This window comes from Maylandia zebra, linkage group LG11 (assembly GCF_041146795.1).
Source record: "Maylandia zebra isolate NMK-2024a linkage group LG11, Mzebra_GT3a, whole genome shotgun sequence".
Lineage (NCBI taxonomy): Eukaryota > Metazoa > Chordata > Actinopteri > Cichliformes > Cichlidae > Maylandia > Maylandia zebra.
The window spans coordinates 20,249,804-20,272,378 of NC_135177.1; the positions used below are offsets into that span (position 1 = coordinate 20,249,804).

The 22,575-nt window shown below is 39.6% G+C and overlaps 1 protein-coding gene across 3 annotated transcripts in view; it reads left to right on the forward strand.

Moving 5' to 3' along the window:
• The first annotated feature begins 29 nt into the window (after positions 1-29).
• si:dkey-12j5.1 (uncharacterized) overlaps positions 30-22,575 on the forward strand; it is a 29,711-nt gene continuing 7,165 nt past the window's right edge. The window contains exons 1-10 of one of the 3 annotated variants that reach the window (XM_004541418.3): positions 30-363; positions 508-620; positions 741-887; positions 1,001-1,159; positions 2,216-2,325; positions 2,424-2,547; positions 3,605-3,697; positions 4,376-4,444; positions 10,797-10,850; positions 17,424-17,576. In XM_004541418.3, the coding sequence (XP_004541475.1) occupies positions 174-363; positions 508-620; positions 741-887; positions 1,001-1,159; positions 2,216-2,325; positions 2,424-2,547; positions 3,605-3,697; positions 4,376-4,444; positions 10,797-10,850; positions 17,424-17,576 (1,212 nt within the window). In that variant the 5' untranslated portion in view covers positions 30-173. The remainder of the gene's footprint in view (positions 364-507; positions 621-740; positions 888-1,000; positions 1,160-2,215; positions 2,326-2,423; positions 2,548-3,604; positions 3,698-4,375; positions 4,445-10,796; positions 10,851-17,423; positions 17,577-22,575) is intronic. The other 2 variants (XM_004541420.3, XM_004541419.3) reach the window with 2 other exon arrangements.

The window sequence follows — 22,575 nt, forward strand, 5'->3', positions numbered from 1 at the left end:
TATTAAAGTCTCGGAAATCTTCTCAATTAAATATTTTTTAAATAAACGGGCTCATACCAACAGGCATATAAAATATCCTCGTTCAGCGTTTCATTTTACCAGCTTTAGTCAGGACCTTTGCTTTTTTGGCCGCTACCCCTCTCCGTAGGAGCAATAGAGTCACCATCCGGCGCATGTGCACTGTATACTTTAAGCTAACTTTAACTTACTGTCCACGCGTGTTTAGAGTCTCACTTTGGGAAAAGTGGGGTTTGAAACCAGGGATTTTAGAAATATACGACGCGTTTTTCTTCAGAATGGGTGGTCAAGCTAAGGGAAAAAAGAAAAATAAACCGAAGAGGAAAGATAACCGTCCAAACAGGGGTGAGTTCACTGGTTTATCATTTTATTTACTGTGTATAACGTCAAATTCGTACACACGTTTATAGAAAGGAAGAACTGTTATGTTTTGTTTTGAGTGCAGCTCTAATAAGAACTATTGTTACACGTGCACTTGTGACATCTCAGCAGATGAAGGATTTGTTGGTTTATCACCTCAAGAAAGGATGAAGGTAAGAATGCAAGAAAAAGCCAAGAAGAAGACAGCGGAGAAGTACTCAGTAGAGCAACTCCTACAGAAGGTAATGTTTACTACATATCCACAACAAAGGCAGGACCCAAATATGTCATTGCCTTAATATCCTTTTATTCTTTAAATTCTAATCAGCTACTGAGCTTTCCTTATGTACTGTGGTGTACAGACTGAAGAATGCATGGACAGTTTTGACTTTGAAATGGCCAGCCTTTTCTGTCGAAGAGCCCTGGATGTGGAGCCCACCAACCTGCAAGTTCTAGACATGCTGGGACACGTTTCCTCTGAATTAGGAGACACACAGAAAGCTAAAGAAATATCCTTTCTCGCTGCTTGTGTCCATAATTTTGTAATTTCACTACACTGCTGTGATAATTTCATTCTACTCTAATGCAGTGATTGTTGTGGCTTTCTTGACTCCCCTCTCACGTATTTCTACGTGCTGTGGAGCTTAGCCCAGATGTTGGCCACAGTAAGTACATGTACCTGGGACAAATCCACACAGGCCGGGAGGCTGTGGACTACTATACCAAAGGCATACAAGTCCTACTGAATACATTGGAGAAACAAGGAACAACAACAACAACAGTAAGTGATTACACATAGGACTACCCCTCTCTGTTTCTCTGGTTATGGAAAGTGAACTAGATGTCATGACTTTGTGTTCAAGGCTCCTGATTTTTTTTCATTTTCAGAAGAGGGTGCTATTGGACAATGCATGTCTTAGTGACATGCATTGTTATGACAGATTTATGTCAAACCTATAAGCATCCTGTTGTTTAACTGTTACTGCAGACCTGTATTACTAATTTTAGATATTTACAAAACACTTTACCGACACTACAATGCACTAAAAACTATGAACTGTGAACTCAACTTTGAAACAAAACAAATTTTACACCGAAAATGTGAAAGAGTAAAATGGTAGTTTTGGAAATGGTCAGATGATGGTAGTTTTACAACTTCTGTCTTTTTTCCCCCTCAAATATAGTTATTTATTTAAAAAAGAAAATATTGCTCATTAAGCTTTTTGCAAAAGCAAAGATAAAATGTTTTCTCATTTAGAGGACATAATAATGTGCCATGCATTACAATGTTAACATTAAATTAGAACACATGGAAGGAAAATAGAATAGAAGAATAAGCTTAAAAAGGTTAGGATACATTGTATTAATTGCACATGTATTAATGGTCAATTTTACATTCACTTATTCAATATTGTTGTTGTTTAACTTTGTGACACCATGTTTATTAATATCATTGTGAGGTCTCTTTATTACTCTCATTCAGATGTCTTAAATATATTAGCTAGAAGTGTCACTTCTAGCTATATAAGTGTGTCAGTACTCAATAACTGTGACAATGAGTCAACATGAACAGAGCAATGACTCTGAAAGTAAATTGGATAAATTTAATTCACGCAGTTTGCAACTCTGATGTTACTGCTTCCTTCCTGCTGTGACATGTTAATATGATTTCAGAGGAAAAGGCTTATTCAGATGGTGTCCCTTTTTATTCTGATCATTTCAAAAAGAAAACCTGTCTTAGATTCTGTTTCATATAAGTCTCGTTCAGTCTCTTTTGATTTGTAATGAGTAATATGAACTTTAGAAACTAAAGAAGTCTGCCCTTTGATTCATTCAGGCTCTGGCTGGAGCTGCTGCCCCACCAGATGAGGACCCCGAACTCCCCACAGAGAAGGATGTTAGTGTAGCCTACTGCTCCATCGCTGAGATTTACTTAACAGACCTCTGGTACTGGAGCACACAGAGTTATGCACTTGACACTGATAGGCCTGCCTTTGGTAATATTTTGAGATTTTCTTTTTCTGTGTGTGTGTGTGTGCATGTAGCATGGAGGAGGGGGCTGCCGACAAGTGCAGGGAGTTCATAGAGAAAGCATTACAGTATCGCCATGACAACCCAGAGGCTCTACAGCTTATGGCCAGTTACCTGTTCAGTACAGAAAGAAACCAGGTCAGTCCTCTCTCTCTCTCTCTCTCTCTCTCTCTCTCTCTCTCTCTCTCTCTCTCTGTCACGCACACACACTTGAGATGAGTTATCACCACATTAAAGCGGGAATCTGCTGAGTTAATAATTCTGAGCAAATTGAATCGTATGCGATTAATCAGCAGATGGACAGGTCATGCCGATAGGAATGTTAATTACTGGGCGGATCATTAAGGTCATGCAGTCATCTGCTAAAAAGAGAAAAGATGAGGGAAAAGCATATTGGACTAAATTTAGAAAACATTCCACAGGACCTTTTGAGTGTAACATTTGACAGTGAGTTTAGAACAATATCCTAAATAAACTTTCTGTATTTTTACATTACATGTATATTTGTGCATGCGGGAGACATTGCTAAATGAAGAGCATCTTAAACCACTGTTAATAGAAGGCATTCAAGGCAAAGGCTTTTTTGAAAGTATTTAAACATGTTTATTGTTTACTTGAAATGTAATCTAATTGAAATATGGCCTTAAATTACCACGTGGAAGTATTTGTTGGCAGTGCTGTCTGCCTCAATCATCCTCAACATGCACTGCTGATACAACGAACAACATTCAGTTCACCTACCACTGTTTTTTGCAAGCTATATGTAATGGGCATTTTCAAACCTCTGTACTGTCTCTCCATACTCTCCATGCACTCATATCACCAAACTGAGCAGCGAAGGATCTGTAATACTACCTGTAAGCTGTAGGGGTCAGGCTGGTTCCAGTCTCACTTCACACCTTTCCACATCCTGTGACAAAGTCTCTTTTTCTTTTTAATTTTTTCTAAGAAACAAGAAAAAATAAATTGTTCCCAAATTAATCCAGGGGTTCTTGGTTTCTGTAGAAAATCCAATAGCTAGTCTGTGGAAGTAAATTATACAGTGGGATTAGTCTGTAGGAACTGATTTGTGTGAAGAGTGCATTCTCCAATTACTAACCCTTACTCCTTACTTACTCCTAACCCTTGCATAAGAAATGAAATGCATATTTTTTATAAAGCTTTTTATATTTATATGCTCTTTTTCTGTGTTCAGGAAGGCAAAGATTACCTGTTGAAGAGTGTTGGAATGTGGCTACCTGCGCTTAAACAGAGAGCAGCTTCGTCCAGCGCAGGGGAAGACATTCAGGTAGGCTGTAGCTGTGGGCTGGTATTTGTCTCACTTCCACCAGCCCCAGTAAGATCCTGGTTTATTTATAAAGCCCCTTTAACTAACAAGATTTTCACAGCATGCTATGCTTTATGCGCAAATATAAGGACAGCTGTACAGATTAAAAACAAAAAAGTAAGAGATAAAGAGGGAATGATAGAAGATGAAAGGTGGAGCACAGACTTCACAAACCTGTATGTATTTGTGTTAGAGTGCACAGAGAGAAAGCAAATAATAAATTCAACACCAGGAAGGGTTTTAAAGTATAAACAAGCAAAGTACAACGTGGAAATTGATAAAGGAAAAATGGCTATAATGTCAAAGCTGGATGGGCTTTGAATAGCTCAAAATAAATTGCAGATTCAAATAATAAAAAAAGTGATGTAAGAGGGTTTGGTGTGATGATTTGATACAATAATCCCAGTGACACCACTCTTATGACTCTTATCTTCGGGAGCAGGTTGATGTGAACACAGCCTGCTGACACTTTGGCTGTGATTAACAGCCACATAGCTGAAAAACGTTTTGTACCTTGAAATTGGATTGTGTTATTATCAGACAAAAGAAGAACTATGTTTGTGGATGCCTGTGAAAGCACTTACTGCAGAGGTGGTTGTATTGTCCTTGTTTTTTGTCTTCTTTCTTTCTCTCCTTCAGAATGAGATCCCTCCGTATGAGTCTCGCATCACCACAGCCAAACTGCTCATTGAGTCAGAGGAGTACGAGGTAAAATGTTTGCTGTGTCGTGCTCGTACACTCCCTTGTTGTTGTTGGTCTGTGTTTGTTTCGTGGTGGGAGGGCAGCCTGGCATTTTTTGTGTGTGCGCACATCTGTGTGTTTGTATGCTTTCCTTTCTGGTGAATAGCACTGAAGGTGGGAAGGCCATGCCTGGTCTTTATCCCCTCTGGAGTTTAGTGTCAATAATTGAAGAGTGGTATTTACAAAAAGGGATAGGGCTAAGGGGGGCACACAAGGGTGGAGGGATTGGGAGGAAGAGTAAAATAAAAAAAAAATAAAAAAATTGAAGCTGTGGTCTGATGAATTGCGGCCATATCTCGAAACAGCATACTTCTCTACTAAATCACTCAGGAATTTCTGGTATTAATGGCTTTGATTTCAGTGGCTCACTGCCTTCAGTTCAGTGCTAAAACTCCTAACGCTGTCATTAACGCTTGAAGTCATTTTCGGTGATTACCGCCACACCAACAGCAGTTTAGCTACTTTCTATTGTGATCCAATGATTAATTTTCAGTCACTCTTGTTGGGTGGTTTATGGTTATTACTTACGGGAAATGAGAACAGTGTCCTTTCCCCCCGCCTTTTTTTTTCTCCTCTTCCCCCTCCTCACACCCAAATAGCTCAGCTGAAGTTATATCTTTGGGTGCATGTGTGCGGGAGATGGGCTGTCAGGTGTATCAGTAAAATGACAACGTCTCGGTCCACAGTTTCTGACATGTCGTTTGTCTTCATCCTGCTGTTGGTGTCATGAAACCCGAACCACAAACCGCACCCATTCCTACTGCTTTATAACGTCAAATATTTTGCCATGTGCTCAAGTATGTGTACACACACACACACACACACACACACACACACACACACACACACACACACACACACACACACACACACATACACACACGCACGCACGCACGTGAAGGGCTATTTGGAGTTTCTGGCAATTGCATTTAAGGGTGAAAGTAGAGTAAAGGCAAACAATTTTCTGTCTGTCTCTCCCAGCCTGGGATTTGGGACTTGGATTTGATAGGATCCTCTCAGCTCTTTGCTTCCGGTACTTCTCTGACACACATACTCACACACACATTCTCTCACTTTCACATTTAGCATCTCTCACTTAGAAGGATCTATGCACAGTTTTATGCTCTTTGTAAACTTTGCGTAAAGTTGTTTACTTCCAGTAGAGTTATTAGTTGGAAGGCTGTCTTTCGAAAATGGTGCCAGAATATAACCAATTGTCTCTTTCTCCCCATTGAATAATTTGTTTGGTCCCCAAAACTGGGCCAAGGCTTTGAAATTTGCATTAATATATTTGCCAAAAAATAACCCCAAACATATTAAATAATTTTTTTTCTTTGTTTGTTTTCTGTAACTGCATACAGCAACGTCTAGTAAATAAATGTTAATTTTAGAATGGCACAAGGTGTAGCGGTACTACCATGTTCTTTGGCAGAAACTTCATCTCATGGTCTTTGTCTGTACTTTTGTGTTATGTGGATTGAATTCAAATTAACTAGGCCACAATAAGGCAGTGTTAGTGTGGTTATTATAGTGCATAGTGGTGGGAAATAGAAGTTTACTCAAAGTCTCCACTCTTCCCCAGAAGTCTCCACTGTCTGGTCTTATTTTCCACCCCACAAATTCAGATCAGCACCAAAATTGAGCGGGTTCTTTCTTTGCCTTATGCTCTATCTCCCTCCACCAATTCTCATCAAAATGAGAAAGATTTTGCTGAAAAACACTGGGAAGATGTTTTCAAGACAAACTGTCTTTAGTGGGTAGACACTGTCACATCTCTTGGGCACTTTACTAGGTCATAGACCCATCTCCCCACCGTCTTAAAACTCAAGGTTTCTTATGAGGGTAGGTGGTTGTCATTAAAAAGCGTCAGCAATAATAATGTCAAACTCAGAGCATGTGCAAATATTACAGTTTATTTATTTTTAAAATACATAGTTATCTTTTATAATAAAAATTTTGTCAAGACTGTGGCTTTCAGTTCTTTTTTGGAGGAAATCTTTAAAAATAAAAAACCTTTGCCACATGAAAAGCTGAATGTGATAGTAAATTTGACTGAGAAAGGGATAAGAGCATGAAAACCATGACATAGGCTGGTTGTACTTGTGCTCCATTGTGCGATTGTCTTGTTTACTTTAAAAAATGTGATAGAAAACATACCAAACACACCGTGTTAATAAATTCATGAAAACATCAGTTTCACAATTGCTGCTCTTCTCTTCAGTCAACTGTTTCTGCAAAACATGGATCTGTGCCACTTAAATTAGAAGAGGAGAAAAAAGTCACCAAAAAGGCTTTTGCGAGTCTTTTTTTCCTCCCTCTTTTGATTAGTTGAATAACTGCCAAGTTTGTTTGTGATTTCCAGAATGGAAATAGATTAAGAGCGCACGAGGGTGCTTGAAAGCAAAAGAAGTGAGAAGTGAGACAAACGTGTTGGTTTTATTGTCAAATATCCCCATATTTGTGAGAGCGCTTGCAGTGCTTAAACAGGTTTGTTATTGGTTTGATTGATGGAAAATTAATTAGGTTTTCATTTGGTTTTTGTCATTTGTCTTCATTAATGTTTGGTTCCAGCGTTTAATATGGGATACTTTGCTGCTGTTAAAAATCTTTAATCTGAATATATCTGATATTTTCAAGCAGTTTGAAGACCATGTTTTCTGAGGTTTCCTGATGTTTTATAGAATAAACTCTAAACAGTTTAATGCAATCAGTGTGGAGATGATTGGTTGCTTACTTGTTTGTTTATCAAGCAAAAATACCAACTATCATATGGTGCCCATCTTTTCCAATATGAGGGTCTCTGTAGTATATGGTAGGAAATATCATTAAAATAGTCACATCAGTCTTCAAGTTTGTTGACCTTTGAATGGGAGTGGGGGCATCAGTGATTTATAGGAATTATGTTAATATATATATTATTTACATACATAATTTATTTTGCTTTATTCTTCTATGGCATAGTTTGCACAAGGTGCTGCAAACATTTTAGACCAGACATCTCTGAATCTGCTGTTCCATCCCACAGGTGCTCTGTTGGATTGAGAGCTGTTGACTGTGGAGGCCATTTGAATGTATTGCCATGTTCAACAAACCACTGGGGTACACCGTGTTGTTCACATAAAGGAATTTACATGGTCACTAACAATACTTGGGTAGGCTATGATATTTAAATGAGGCTCAGGGGCCCAAGGCATATCAAGAAAATATCTCCCACACAATACACCACCACTTATCTTAGCATATCTTATCTTCTCATCAGACCAGGCTGTGTTTTTTCCAATCCTGGGTTGTTCAGTTTTGATGAGACTATGCACATTTTCCGTTTCCTGTTCTTAACTGACAGGAGAGACACCAGGCCTGGCCTTCTGTTTCTCTTCTGCATACTTTGGGTGTCATAAGTGGTTGTTTGAGTTACTGTTGTCTTTTTATTAGCTTGAGGCAGTTTGACTATTCTCTTCTGATGTCTGATATCTCATCAACAAGGCATTTTCTCCCAAAGAACTGCCACTCACTGGATATTTTCCTTTATCGGAGCATTGTCTGTAGCCTAGACACATTTGTGTAGGAAAATCCTAGTAGTTCAGCAGTTTGTAAAAATACTTCTGGCACCAACAACCAAACATTACAAGTCACTTAAATCACCTTTCTTTTCCATTCTGATGCACAGTCTGTAGCCTCAATGTATATCATTGGCTCATTAGATATTTGCATTAACTAGCAGTTTGAACAGGTGTGCCTAATAAAGTGGCTAGTCAATGATGTATTTTATAGTCTTGATTTAAAAAATCAAAAAACAGCGTGGTGACAGCGTTTTCCCTACTGTAACACGCGCACAAACATTACCGTGATCACCCATCACAACCACTGATTCACTTGCCACACAGCAGACAGACAGACAGACAGGTCCCCTCCCCTGACAGCCATTCAAGTGTCTCTTAGCTGAGGCGTCACAGAAGCTGATGGGTAGTTACGCACCTTGTCATTGTCACTCTTCTTTGGCTGTATTTTATTTATTGAATGTTTCTGTTCTTATATTTGTTTCACAATGTACAGCTTGTACTTTCCTATATTGCTTGCAAGTACAGTTAGCAGTGACATCCCCAGGATTTATTTACTTAAGTCTCGATGCCCCTGTTTACGTGCGTGTGCGTGCATGTGTGTGAGATATAGCTTGCCCTTGCTTGTAAAGTGATTTGTCTTTCTCCTGTCTCTGCTGTGCGCTCCAGTAAAATGATTCTGTTAAACAAAATTGCCTGAAGATTACACAAATGCAGAAATGGATACATGAGTGCGCGCGCGCACACACACACACACACACACACACACACACACACACACACACACACTGTGCACATGCCCACGATGGACATTATAAATGAGTTCCTCCACAGAATGCAGGGTTTTTTTTCTTTTGGTTCCTTCAACAGTCCTTAAAATAAGGAGGACAACATGTATGTATCGTCTTGCATGTGTTATTGGTTGTGTGTCTCTGTAGCGCACTGTTGTTTTTCTTGAACCACTTTTGCAATGTTTATTAAGATTTTTTTTTTTAACCTCTCGTCCAATTTTCTGCCTCCCCCCCATCCTCCTTCGTAGTACAGCCTCTTTTTCTCCTTATCTTCATGGGAATATTAATCTTGTTGTTGTTTAGAGCATGAAGCGGCCTAAGAATCTCTGAATCTTTAATTACTCGCCCCTGGGCTGACCGGTGTAGTTAGGAAGATGTGCAGTTGGAGACGATATAATGGTTATCATTGCTCACTTATCCTGGCTCCCAGATATCTCTTGTTCTATTTTTGTAGCTCCAAAACTGCCTGTTCTATCACTTGTTTAATACCCAAGCAGATCTTTTCTCCTATCTTTTATATCTAGTGCTTGGCTCGATTTACTGTGTGTGTGTGTGTGTGTGTGTGTGTGTGTGTGTGTGTGTGTGTGTGTGTGTGTGTGTGTGTGTGTGTGTGTGTGTGTGTGTGTGTGTGTGCGTGCGTGCGTGCGTGCAGCTTGTGTGTCTGTCACTTTGTAGTGATACAGTGAAAGTAGATAGTAGATCATTCTGAAGCTGGACATGAATCCATTCATCATCGGCTGGGATTAGATGTTTTTGTTTGTGTATTTTTAATCAGTCATTAATTAATTAAGGACAATGGTATTTCAGCTGATAATTGGTCTGGCAATCAATCAACTGACTCCCTGACATGCATATTTGCACAATCTTAATGAGATACTCTCAATTAACCTGACACCCCTTACTCTATGCAGCCAACAGACCTCTTTATTGCCACCGGAACCGCATAGACTTAATGAAAAGAGCAGAGAACTCCAACGAGCAGGAGGGGGGGAATTAGGAAGCTCTCCATCTAATAAGACTCCCTTAACAAGAAACAAGTGCTGCTTGTTGTGCTCATTGTTGTGTGCAGGCTTTTTTGTAGTGTGTGACTGTAAAGTGGTGTGTGTGTGAATGCACAGGTCTGTGCGTGTCTTTTATTCTTGCCTTTCACCACGGGTGATTGGCTAACAGTCGCCTCCAACCTGAAGTAGACAAAAATCAATATATCATCACCTGGGGCCTCACACACAAACACATGCACACACATATACCACAACCACAGGTTCCACAAGGAGGGAGACAGAGCAAAACAAACACCCAGCCTACTTTAGTCAAGGTCTGATTTCTGTAATGGAAACTTCCCACAGAAACTGACCCAGACAGTGCTGTGACAAAGGTCACCTAACATTAAACCCCTTTGAGACCTCACATCGCCTCCACAGGACACTACAGGGAGGAAATCAGACAAATGCTTTAGAGGAAGGGGAATACTGGCTCTGGGTTTGGTTGGTCTTTAGGTTTATCGTGTATCCTAAGGAGTGGAGGGGGCTACTATGAATATATGGTATTGACTGCTCTGGTCTTTCCCTGCTGCTCGTCTCCAATAAAGACAAAATGCTGGGAAAAAAGGCAATGGTAGACGGTGGCTAAAGTGACTATCGACTGTGTGATAAGTACTTGTAAGTGTATCTATTGACGATCATGTCTGTTGTCTTGTTGGTATTGACGGTGCTGTGTATGGGTTGCTGACCTGTTCGATGCTTATCAGACCCTCTGATCCATTTGATTGATTGGGCTGACTGGAAGATGTGCTAGATCGTGTGCAACAATATTGTCTTTACCTTTATGCATGTTGGTTTGTCAGTCAAACCTGAGAATAGAGGGAGTACTGATGAATTTCTACAGACAAAAATGAGTGTAGTATGATTGTTGTTTGTAATTTTAATACATTTTTAAAAATGGTAACTATCTGTTTGTCTCTCTTTAAATTAGATGGCAGTAGATGTGTTGGAGAGTCTGCTAGAAGAGGATGACGAAGTTGTCCAGGTAAGCGATGAAGTCCTGTTCCGGCTGTTGTAATTTAAGGTCTTTTTTTTTTTTATTCTACTTTTCATCGTAATTATTTCTCTCTCTGAACTTGAAAATGTAGCGTTTTGCTTAAATGCATGTTTTCTCTTTTGTTATGGGGTCTTTCAAACCGGTCGTGGCAGATATCTGCCCCTCCCTTAACCTGGTTCTGCAGGATGTTTTTTCCTGATAAAAGGGAGTTTTTCCTTCCTACTGTCGCCAAAGCGCTTTTGGCATTATATAAATACAACTGATTTGAATAGGAAGTTGTTGTGAGCACATTTTTCTTGTTTCCAGGTTGCTTACCAGCTTTGGTTGTAGAAAGGATAACATTACCACAGATTTTTAGGCAGGATTAACTTCATAAGCTACCAACCTGTTGGAGGTGTGATCAAAAAGTAGCACAAAAACTTGCCTGATTTAAAATGTGCCTTAAATGTAAGACTAGCCAATCTTCATGGTTATGTCAAGACAGCTTCTAGAATGGTTATTAATTTTAGATCAAGTCCTGTTCTGAGGTGTTACTCTGTGATTTCAGCTTCTGCAAACAGCAAAATTCAGTTGCAAACAGCTTCAGATTTTTTTTGTTATACCTTTTGTGTACCTATGTACAAACTTGCAAACAGCAGAAACAGTGTTGTATGGATCAAAGTGTGGATGTGATTGATACATCTGTAAGTAATCCTGCAGAGACAACTGAACTCACGTATTCGCTCGAATGTCTTTTAAAATTGGCAGATGTGAAAAACTTGATTTCAGTTTGACCAGGGAATACAACCAAAAATACCTACCATTCTACTATTTACCTGTCATAATACTGGTGCCAGGCAAAGTGGGGAAAGAAAGCAGCTGAGTCTGAATTTCAGGGTAGTCTGTCCAGACTAACTTTGGCGATTCTTAATCTTAATCCTGAGTTGCCCATTTTAAAACTTTTTTTTTTTTTTAAATATTTTGTTTCCAATGAGCCAAACTCTTGGTAAATTTTTTTTAACATGGTCTAGAGCAATAGTTCTCCAGGCTTTCTTGTGCTCTCTCAAAATTGTTCTTTGGAGATTGGCTACTTTTTCACTCATTTTCATTTGTTACACCACTTATGAATCATCAAGCATAAAAAAGCCCCTTTACTCAGGGAAAGATCCAGTGTTGTGTATACATATAACAGACAACTTGGCAAACAACCAATTTTAAATTGTTTCCGTAGGCACTTTATTACTAACAGTCTGTCACAAAAACACATAATTTGTTCCCCTTTCTTTTGTCGAATCGATGAAAAATAACAAAGATAACGCAGTTTGACAGGCATAACATACCATTTTTACAACAGCAAGGTGATTCACAAGAGATATTAGCTGAAAAACATTCTCGATATGGTGCGTAGTGTGTCCTTAGAAAAATTAAGGAAGCTGGACAAGTAGAATGCAAAGAAAGACAACAAAAGGACTAAAACAAAAAGTACCTGCAGGAAATGAACAGCGTCTGAAAGTCAAATGATTTAGAAATAAAAAATAAGCAAACATCAAGGACCTGACAAACAAATATTAAAGGTTGCTAAAGGAGGTCATACCAAATATTGACTTTCAAGCTTGTTAGAATTGCGCAAACTCTGTTTTTGCCTTGTATACAGGATTCCCATGTGTGTTTGCATATGTGTCAATAAGTCACTGCACTTGTTACCCATTTTCCTAGCAAATATCTAAAAAATGATTAGAGTGCTTGTGAGTTTTGCTCTCTACTGTATGTGTGCGATAAGATTTGATGTCATTTTTGAGTCCAGTTGATAAGATGTTTATATACAGTCATTGGTCCTCTTGCATACAGTCTTTTTATAATACAGTAGAAACTGCTGGGTAGGTATAAAGCAAAAGCAACTCTTTTTCATTTCAGTGGGAAGGATCATCTCAGTTTATATGCTTAGACAGTATATTAAAAAAATGAATGTAGACTCCAGGTTCGCAAAATTATTGAATTTTGTAAATTTTGGACTTTATGATAAAGCAGTTTGGGCGAGCGTATCTTGTGTTGGCTATAGTAAGAACTTGTCACATTCAGTTTCAAAATGCGAAGAGTGCAATGACCAAAATGCTCACCTCAAGGCTTCAAGACAGAAATACAGTAATCTTTGGATGACGTCATAGCGGTTCACACATCTAGAGCTTAGTTCCTTCTGCTGAGCTCTGTGTACTCCCTGCATTTGCATTGCTTCATCTCAGCACTTATGTGCTCACACATAGAGTCTGGCGCTGAACTTATTAGAGTGAATTGCAGTATTTTTCTGTGCTTTAGTATGAGCTCTGTGCTGTCAGTGTGCTCAAAATCCCCACTGTCGCTGCAATAGAAAGCGAAGGTGTGCCACTAAGTGTCAGACAGAAAAGCACGGTCGTGTCTCTCTCTCTCTCTTTCCCCCACTCCCCCTCAGGCTCAGCCTCCCACACACCCCTCAGCTGACAGATTGAGAGCAGTCATCAGGGGGCTGAACTTTTAAACTCACTTCAGAGACGCACTGCTGTGACACTCAATTTGAGCATGCCCACAGCCAATCAAATATTGGTACTGTCACCAGTTCTGGTGGTCAGAAAGTGTATCGTCTGATCACAACATGGGTACATTGTTAGAGTCATATCTGTGATGTCAGAAATGTATGACAGACACATTTAAAAGCATTATATTCTCTCTCTCTCCCTTTCTTTCACCTCTTTGTCTTACTTTTTCTCTTATTTCTCTCTTAAGTGCAGCAGATAAGAGGTTAGCGCTCTACTCCTTCTTCTTTCTCTTGCATATCTCAAAGTTGGAACCTTACTTATATAACGTTAAGTCTGCAAAAACAAGTGAGCTACTTTCTTGCAAATCTTGTTTCAAAGGTATTCTGTTGATTCATGATGCTTTTGTTCTTCCTTCAGTAGCACCATATGGAAACTGAGATGTGCCTTCACTTTGAAATTTCAATAGTCCCAGCGATTTGATTGACACACACAAAATGTATTTTATTACGTGTGCCTCGGTCTGGGGTTGGAGTAGGACACAGTGGATTCTCTGAAGTTCTTAATTAGCAAACTTTCACATGTTTTAATTCTGAGTGCAGATGCTCAGGCAGACTATACTACAGACGCAAATATTTCACAGTGGACCATCTGCACAGAATTTCCTAGCATTGTTCTGAGTGTTTAAAGACAGGCTTCTTATTTCTGAAGTTAAAATTTTGAATTTAAGTGACCCAATTACACTGTCTCACTTGAATTTACACATTTTATTCTAACTTCTGCATTCAGGGAAATGTTTTAGTGATAAAAATGTCGTACCGCTGAGCCTGCAACAACACTACATTTCTCCAATGCTGCTGTTGTTCTGATAAGTATGGCTGCAGGGGGTAGCCTCCCACTCAGCATGCTGAGTGGCAATTCTGAATTCAGTGTGCCATGCCTTGATGTGTTTGTTAGCTAAATGGTTGATTTGGCAGGGGCGCTGGTCCCTACTGCCTCTGCTCTCAGTGAATAATGAATAAAGCTAATATTTGTGTCTTGATGCTTGAAGAACAGTGGGTGGGTGATCTTTGGCCTGTGATGAGAGGCGATCTCACACCTCCAAGTTCACTGAGAGTTGAACGTGAGAGTGTTTAGAGGTAGAGGATGAAGCACAAGTTAGTGTTTGAGATTATGCAGAGGCAAAAATGTGTTATTGTGAAAAAGAAAGAAAATTAGGTACTTTGGTGTCTTACAGCAAAGTAACTTACAGTTAAAAATATCATTCCCTTTTTGAACTCTGTGGAGCAAATGATCTATTTTAAAAATATTGCTCTAGGTTTTTTGATATATATTCAGCTGAGACGAATCTTAGTGAACTGATTCTAATACTGTGAGTTTGCTAGGTACACCTTTTCAACTGCTCATTAACAGAAATATCTTATCAGCCAGTCATGTGGCCACAGCTTAATGGACATGTAGACACGGTCAAGACATGACTTGCAGTTCTCTGGATGAAAATACCTCGTTCATGCCAGAACTCAGAGGAGAATTGCCACACTGCTTCGAGCTGACTGGAAGGGAATAATAACTCAATACCCAGTTATTAATCCAGAGGTATGGAAGAGAACATCCCTGAATGCTCTTCATTGAAGCAGATGGGCTACAGTAGCAGAAGACCACACCAGCTGCTCAGCTAAGAACAGAATTTGCAGCAGCAAAATTGGACAACTGAAGGTTGGAAAAATGTTGCCCGGTCTGATGAGTCTCAATTTGTGCTGTGACCTTTAGATCGTAGGTCAGAATTTGGTGTAAACAACATGAAACCACTGATCCATCCTGCCTGGTATCAACAGTTCAGGCTGCTGGTGAGGGTTTAATGATTTTGGGGTATATTTTCTAGGCACACTTCAGCCCCTTAGTACCAAATGAGTATCTTTTAAATGTCACAGTTTGCTTCCACCAGGATATTGTGGTGTGACGTGAACAGTGACGTACAGTTCGCTGTGCTCCAATTGCCTCCTAAGTCTCCATATCTCAATCCAGTAAACCAGCTTTGGGATGTGGTGGAAAATTAGATTTTCATCATGGACGTGCAGCTGACAAATCTGGAGCAACTGTGTTATCCTATCATGTCGATATGGACCAAAAATCTCTGGAAGAATGTTTCCAGCACGTTTGTTGAATCTGTGAAGTGGAGTAACATAGTAATAGCAAGGTGTACCTAATAAACTGTCTGGTGTATATGGTACAAAACTCTGATTCATACATGATAAATAATTGTTTTAGCATATTAAGTAATACTTCAAAATGCAGTTTATTTAATCTGGTGTTGTGTCAAAAGATAAAAACATATTTTAAAGCACATATTTGAATATTCTCACATTGATAGTGAGCTAGTAATTCTCTGGTGGGCAAATCAAAAATCCACAATCATATTTATTGGTTTAAAACTGTATGGTATTTAAAAGCTTGACTCAGTAAATGAGTATTGCACAACTGAACAGATGTTTTTCTTCTAAAGCAGACGCAAGTAGTAAGTGGTAGAAAATCCCTCTTTGCAGTTTATGAGCAAGAAAAATACCATGCTGTGAAAACATTTAGACACTTAAAGAAATGAAATGGCATTTATGTTGCATTGTTCTACTCCTATTCACGCCCTTATAAAGGTCTTTATTGAATTTGTACAGTGCTTTGTTTATTATACACTTATGGATGGATGCATTTGGAAGTGTGTGTGGGTGGGTGTGTGGGTGTGGGTGTGTTCTAAGGTGTCGAACCATCAACAGTCTAATTTTTGATAACCTGCTCAACTTCCCAGGTAGGGAGGGGTTTTAATAAGCCTCATGACTGTGACTTATTCACGACTACAAATGTTTTTTGTTTATCAGTTCACTTCATTTAGTGGCTCTTCATGTATTCCCAATGTGTAGGTGATGCATCTCAGTTTGTTTGACTAGTGTGATGATCGTATACTGAGCCAAGTGAAAGAGATGGGGCCATTCAGTTGGCAGCTAGATTACCTGGTTAATTCTAAGAAGGTATTTGGATGTGGTAGCCTAATAACAGCCTGTGCTAAAGAACAGCTTATCTATGATTTAGATGCATTAGAGCTGTTGTTTATCTGTGACATCAGGATTTATTCTGTCTCAGAATAAACCTTTAGGATGTGATTGCATGCTTAGGCTCAAAAAGCCTCGACACAGTAAAGGCAGGGAGTCGGTGTTACTTTATTTGAGGGAAATCTGTGTATATTCTTGCTTTTCTGAGCATTTGATAAACAGAAACATCTATGATGTTTGTGTAAATGATACCCTAATCATCACAACTTCTAAACTAGCAATTATAGTTATTCCTAGGGATTTCTTTTCTTCCTTTCAGTATTGTCGCTTACAAAAATCAACAGATTGTAGAACGTCCTGCTTTGTGAAATATCATGCAGTCACAGATAGAGTCTAAAGTGTTGAGACTCCTTGTTCTTATTTTAGTGTGATAGTTCTTGGAGTCTTTTGCTATATGTTTGGGATCACAAAAACATACTTGTGAGGAATAATAAGGTACAACACTCGAATTATTTGTGGAATCAAACCATATTAAAACCATCATTTAATGTAATGGCTAGTGCAAAACTGCCAACAGTCTAAATTGTGAACATGATATGAATTTAAAGGCCCAGATGTTATTTTCCTGAGGCAATTCATTTTTTCATTATGTTATATTATGTTACAGTTGAGTATTTATTTTACTAATTGCATCTTTTGCTACAGAGAGGGGGAAAACAAACTGAAAATTGTGAAAACGAGAATTTTGAAGTTAATGGGAAGCTACACTTATGGGCTATCATTTGTAAATGAGTACATTATGTCATGATTTTGTCAGGGTGAATTATTATGTGAGTGACTGATTGCCTGTGCGTGTCTGAGACTGTGTATTTCTGGTTCCATGTAAAATGTGCGAAACCCGTTTGTCAAAGACGGATGTTGGATTTCATTCTCTCTGAGGGTCAGAAAATGTTTTCCCCTTGTCGTAACTGACTGTCACTCTAAATCTTTGCACCTCACAACACATAAACTGTCTGTGTCGCTTTGCCTCGCAGGTGTGGTATCTCTCTGGCTGGGTGTGCTACCTCCAGTTGGAAAAGGCAAAGGAGCAGCAGGAGAGGGAAGGAAGAGAAGCAACAGAAGAGGAAAAGGAGGAGGGGACGGCATTGAAGGAAGCTGCCAGATCATACTTGACTAATGCTAAGAAGGTAGTCCAGTCATAATGACCTCATATATATGTTTCTAAGCTAAAAAGCTGGGGTGTAGTGGAAAGAGTGAATAAAAACTGAAAGCTGTCATTTGAAATTATCCAAACCCTTTTATTAAACTTGGTACACAAAGTTAATAAAAGGTTAAGATGACTGCTTTAATGATGCACTGATGACATGTGTTCACTGGCAGTGGTTTTTGGAAGTGTCCCTGAGTCTATGCAGTGTTTTTCATTACACGGTCGCATTTGTTTTTAATGTAGTACTGACTAAAGGTCTGAAGAGCAAGGCAACTCGGCACTGATTTTTAGCCTTGTCCCTTGCTTAGAAAGATTCCTTCAGATTCTCTGCATAATTTAATGTTATGTTGCGTAGATGATGAAATCCACCATTTTTTTTTTTCAAGCACTGTTCCTAAACTTTTGAATCATTTATTCAACCAGAGTTGTAAAGAACTCCAAACCCACCTTAGAATCTGCTTGGAATACCACATAACTTAAATTAAGACGTGTTCCAGCAGGTTTAAACATTTGTTGAAAGTCTGTGTGCTACAATTATTCAGCTATTTGATGATGCAAGTCATTTTTTTAAATGTGCATTTTACATAAAAGCAAACAGGGTTGTAATATGAGCCATTAAATCTAAAGCTCAGTATAGCTGTCAATTATCTGTGATCTCAAAATAAATGATTCTTTGACACTGCACTGCCATTGTAACACATGTGTGTGTACTTCACTAAAGCATGTCCTTTCAGGACTTTTTTTTTTTAACTTCTAGTACATCACATTTATCCATCTTAGTTATCAGAATCCCATGGCCAGTGCCTCATTGTCTTTTGGCCGTATACATGCAAAAATGGAACAAAATATGTTATGGTCCCGACTTCTCAATGGTGATTATTTGTCTTACATTACAGTTAACGAAATGTTTTTCTGGTTCGGCAAAAACAAAGAACATGAAGATGCCACTCTGAGGTCTGACTAATTGTGATGAACATTTCTTCCTATTTTTTCTGTAATTAAAAATAAAATTCTTCCAAATAGATCAAGAACACAATCTTTAGATCAATCTATAATTAACGCATGATTAGCTGCAGACCAATATACAGTTTGTATTTTTATATTCTAGTTATGTGTTTCCTTTCGTAGTTTCTGAGTAGTAATTGTGGGTACAGATGGTTATATCCAGCACACTGTCACAATAGTTAATTCTTCTGAGAGCTGGTTGTCATAGAAAGGGTACATGCAGTACTGCGAATGTGAGACGATCCTAGCTAAGCTTCATTGTTGCTGCGGAAATGTCTTTGTATAATCTCAAAGAAGTGTAAATATACCCCCTACTCTCTTTCCTATTCCCCCTCACACACACGAGCACACTGTCTAATTCATTCTGTCGTTCTGTCAGGGAGTAATGCCTCTATGGAGCAGTGATTCATGTTAGTCTAAAATCCAATAGGCTTGTAAATCAGACAGCACGGAGTGACGGATGGCAGGCCCCACCTCTGATTTTTCTTTTTTTCTTCCACTCTTTGCTTTCCTCTCCATTTCACCTCCTCACCCAACTACACACCCCTTTTCCTTCTCTCCTACCCCACCGTGTTCTTCTAGAGATGAGTAGGGACAGCTTAGTGACAATATATTGACGTCTGTCTCTGTGGCCAGCGGTGTATTGATGGGCCTATCTAACAGGCTTCCACTGGTGATGTCCACAACTGAGATGGGAGCGAGGTGGACTTGGAGCTGCCAAGCAGGAGAATGGAAGAACCTATCAGGATAAAAATAAGTGTGTGCAGTGTGTGAGATTTAATAACTGGGGAGAAAAAATAAAACAATCAGAAAAAAAAATGGAACTGAGAAATAGGGTCATTTAAGTACTAAGCCATTCTTTGCATGGACAAAAAAAAGAATGCAAAGGAATAAAAAGGTGAAAGACTGGTAAAGAATTGGGTGAGGCATCGGAGCATGACAAGTAAACAGCAAAGCAGTTTCTTTGTAGAGTGAGCGAAGCAACAGGCGCAGAATAATGTGAAAGGTAAATGCACAAAGACCTTGAAAAGGTGAGATGGAATGTGGAGGGAAAACAGCCCCCTCGTGGTACATTTAATTCCACAGCTTGGTACACAATGTACAGATGTGTGCATCTGTGCATTGTGTAGCCGCGATGTGCAAACAAAGCTTGGATATAAAAACATTTTTTAATATATCCGAGCTTTGTTTCTGAGCATTACTGTGAGTGTTAATAATTAACGATGAGTCAGTCTGCTAGTTAAAATGGTCTCCAACATGGAAATGAGGCCTCAAAGCCCAATGGCTTGTTTTGGCGCCGGTCCACTTCTGTGCATACTTTATGGCTTTGTCTGTGTGTGTGTGCGCGCATGATATACTGAGCATTCAGGCATTCATAGGTGCTCTTATGTTGATGCATACATTTAATTTAGTTGTGTGTGCCAGCTTGCATGCATATTATTTGTTAAGAAATTGTTTGTCATTCATCTTTTTTCCTGATCGATACTTGTTCACTCTCATGCACTATATTCAGCTGTGAGGCTCTACAAAGGAATGATGGGCAAGAATGGATGGGTCAAGAGGACAAATAGGAAGTGTAGGAGGGAGAGCAGGAGTAGAAAAATAAAAAAATGGGGGGGTGAGGAGGGAACAGATTGGATGTTGGGTGTGTGTAGGTGCGGGGCGTGTAGCTGGTGAATAGTGGCGAGGGTAAAATCAATAGTAAACTGGACGTGAAATGGAATTTGAGTCTCAGCCAGATAGGGTGCGATTGAAGAGGGATCTGCAGTGTATGCACAGAGGACAATGTTATATATGTGTGTGTGTGTGCGTGTGCGTGTGTGTGTGCAAAGAAGCTGCAAGGCAGCTAGGGCAAACAGAGGTCAAAAGCTTTACTATTTGAAGTGTCTGAGACGGTATCCCATGAGCACAGATTGTGGGTAGGATTGGTCTAAGGTGTGCTTGTCATGTAATTTTAATGCCTTTCCCTGCAAGGCTGTGACTGGGGGACTGAGGTGTTAAGTTGTAAGCGTGTGCGTGTGCATATGTGTGTGTGTGAGTTTTTGGCCATCACTTCACATTCAAAGGAGCTCTAATTAGGGGCCAGCCTCAAAACTATATCACAATATTACAAGAAAACGTATTTATTTATGGTTATTTATCTAAAGATGTAGCAAAAAATACTGATCAAAGTTTTATCGATGCTTGCAGACACCAGCATTTGTGTATGTAAGAAATGAAGGGCAATTTTCATCTTCCTTTTCACATGAGCTACTGTCATTGATGGCACGCTTCCTAATTCAAAGTGTGAATCTGTTCAGTCAAGGTACCAGCAGCAGCAGCATTAGTGGTGACTAGGGATGGGTACCGGTGTCCGGTGCCATGATGGCACCGGTTCTGACATAAACGGTAGTAACCAGACCGAAAAGCAGCGCACATTTCGGTGCTTTATTTCGGTGCTTTTTTCCTGAGCTGTGATACACTTTAGATTCTAGCCAATCATTTTACGTTTCCGAGGATAGTAGGCGGGGCCAGGTACGTACGTACGTACGTTCTGTTAAAGCAGAGCTACAGATTAAAAATGCCCAAGGCGAAGCGGTTAAAAGTCTGGCTGTACTTCACAGCAAAATATGCAAACTCAGCAGCCTGCAACAAGTGCTTTAAGCTGATACTGTGATACTGTCAAAGGAGGTAACACCTCGAATCCGATGAAACACCTGGCGACGCATAGCGGTTTTTTTAAAAGCCCAGAAATGCGCCGTATTTGATAGCTTGCTGCGAGACCTCACACCGAGCACATCTACTGCGGGTGGGTTGCCTGTTATGCAACATCCCCCAAAAACACGAAGAGGAGAGTCCTGGCCCCTAGCCCTGCCAGTGTAGCAGGGATGATGACGGCAGCAGCAGCCGTTCTTCTCTGCGTGAGTAGGCTAACCACGTTATTACATTAATGCATGTAAGGTGAACTAGCAAACATCATCATAGCTACATGCTGCTGTCTTCTTGTTTGATGGCAGATACTCCCTTCACCCTGGCTAAAAAGGCTAAAATGACCAAAGAAAAAGTGGAAAACAGTTAAACATGAGAGGTTTAGGACAAAGTTTGTGTTTTTTCCATTGTTTAAGCACTGCTTCCAGCCAAGAGTGATACCATATATGCCCCATAGCTGCAGAAAAGGCTAACATTGATATATTTTTACAAAAAACAGCTGAACATGAGAGGTTTTTGGACCAATTTTGTGTTCTCCATTCTTTAAGCACCGGTTTGAGCACCGTTTGAGCACCGGCACCGTTTCAAAAGTACCGATTTGGCACCGGTATCGGATAAAACCTAAACGATACCCATCCCTAGTGGTGACACACCATTATATCCAAGTTAAATGTAAGCATAAAAGTAGCTGAATTTATGGGTTTTTCTGGAAATTGTAGCACTTTAGAAAAACAATGACTAAAGTAACTTAACCTTGTGAGTGTTCAGGAGCTATGCAATACAACTGAGAAACATTTTATACCTGGGAATGTTTTATCTTTTTAACCAGCTGCTTGAAGCCCTCCTTTACTACCATGTAGCTTCATCAGTAGTGGGGCTGAACGATATATCGCATTTGCGATAATATCGCGACATGATCAAGTGCAATTTTCTAACCGCAAAGGCTGCGATTATACTCTGGACATGTCCAAATTCATGGGCTGCATCCTCCTGAGGCCGCATTTGTAGACAGATTACGTCACAGCGACGCGCCGAAGGCTGTCCAAATTACTACCATATCCCAGAATTCATAGCGCGGCCCAGCCAAACTCCAGTTTCCAACAATGGCGGCCGCTACTAAGTTTTAAAATTACTCATACTAATCTTTCTGGGTCACAAAATAAACTTTTAAAATATTTTCAGGCGAGAAAGTAGTTGTGTAAACATCGAATATCTGCTCGGTTTATCAAGATATCCCATATTTGCAAAAGTGCTTCGACGTTTTCAGAGGCGTCTGCTACCCACCA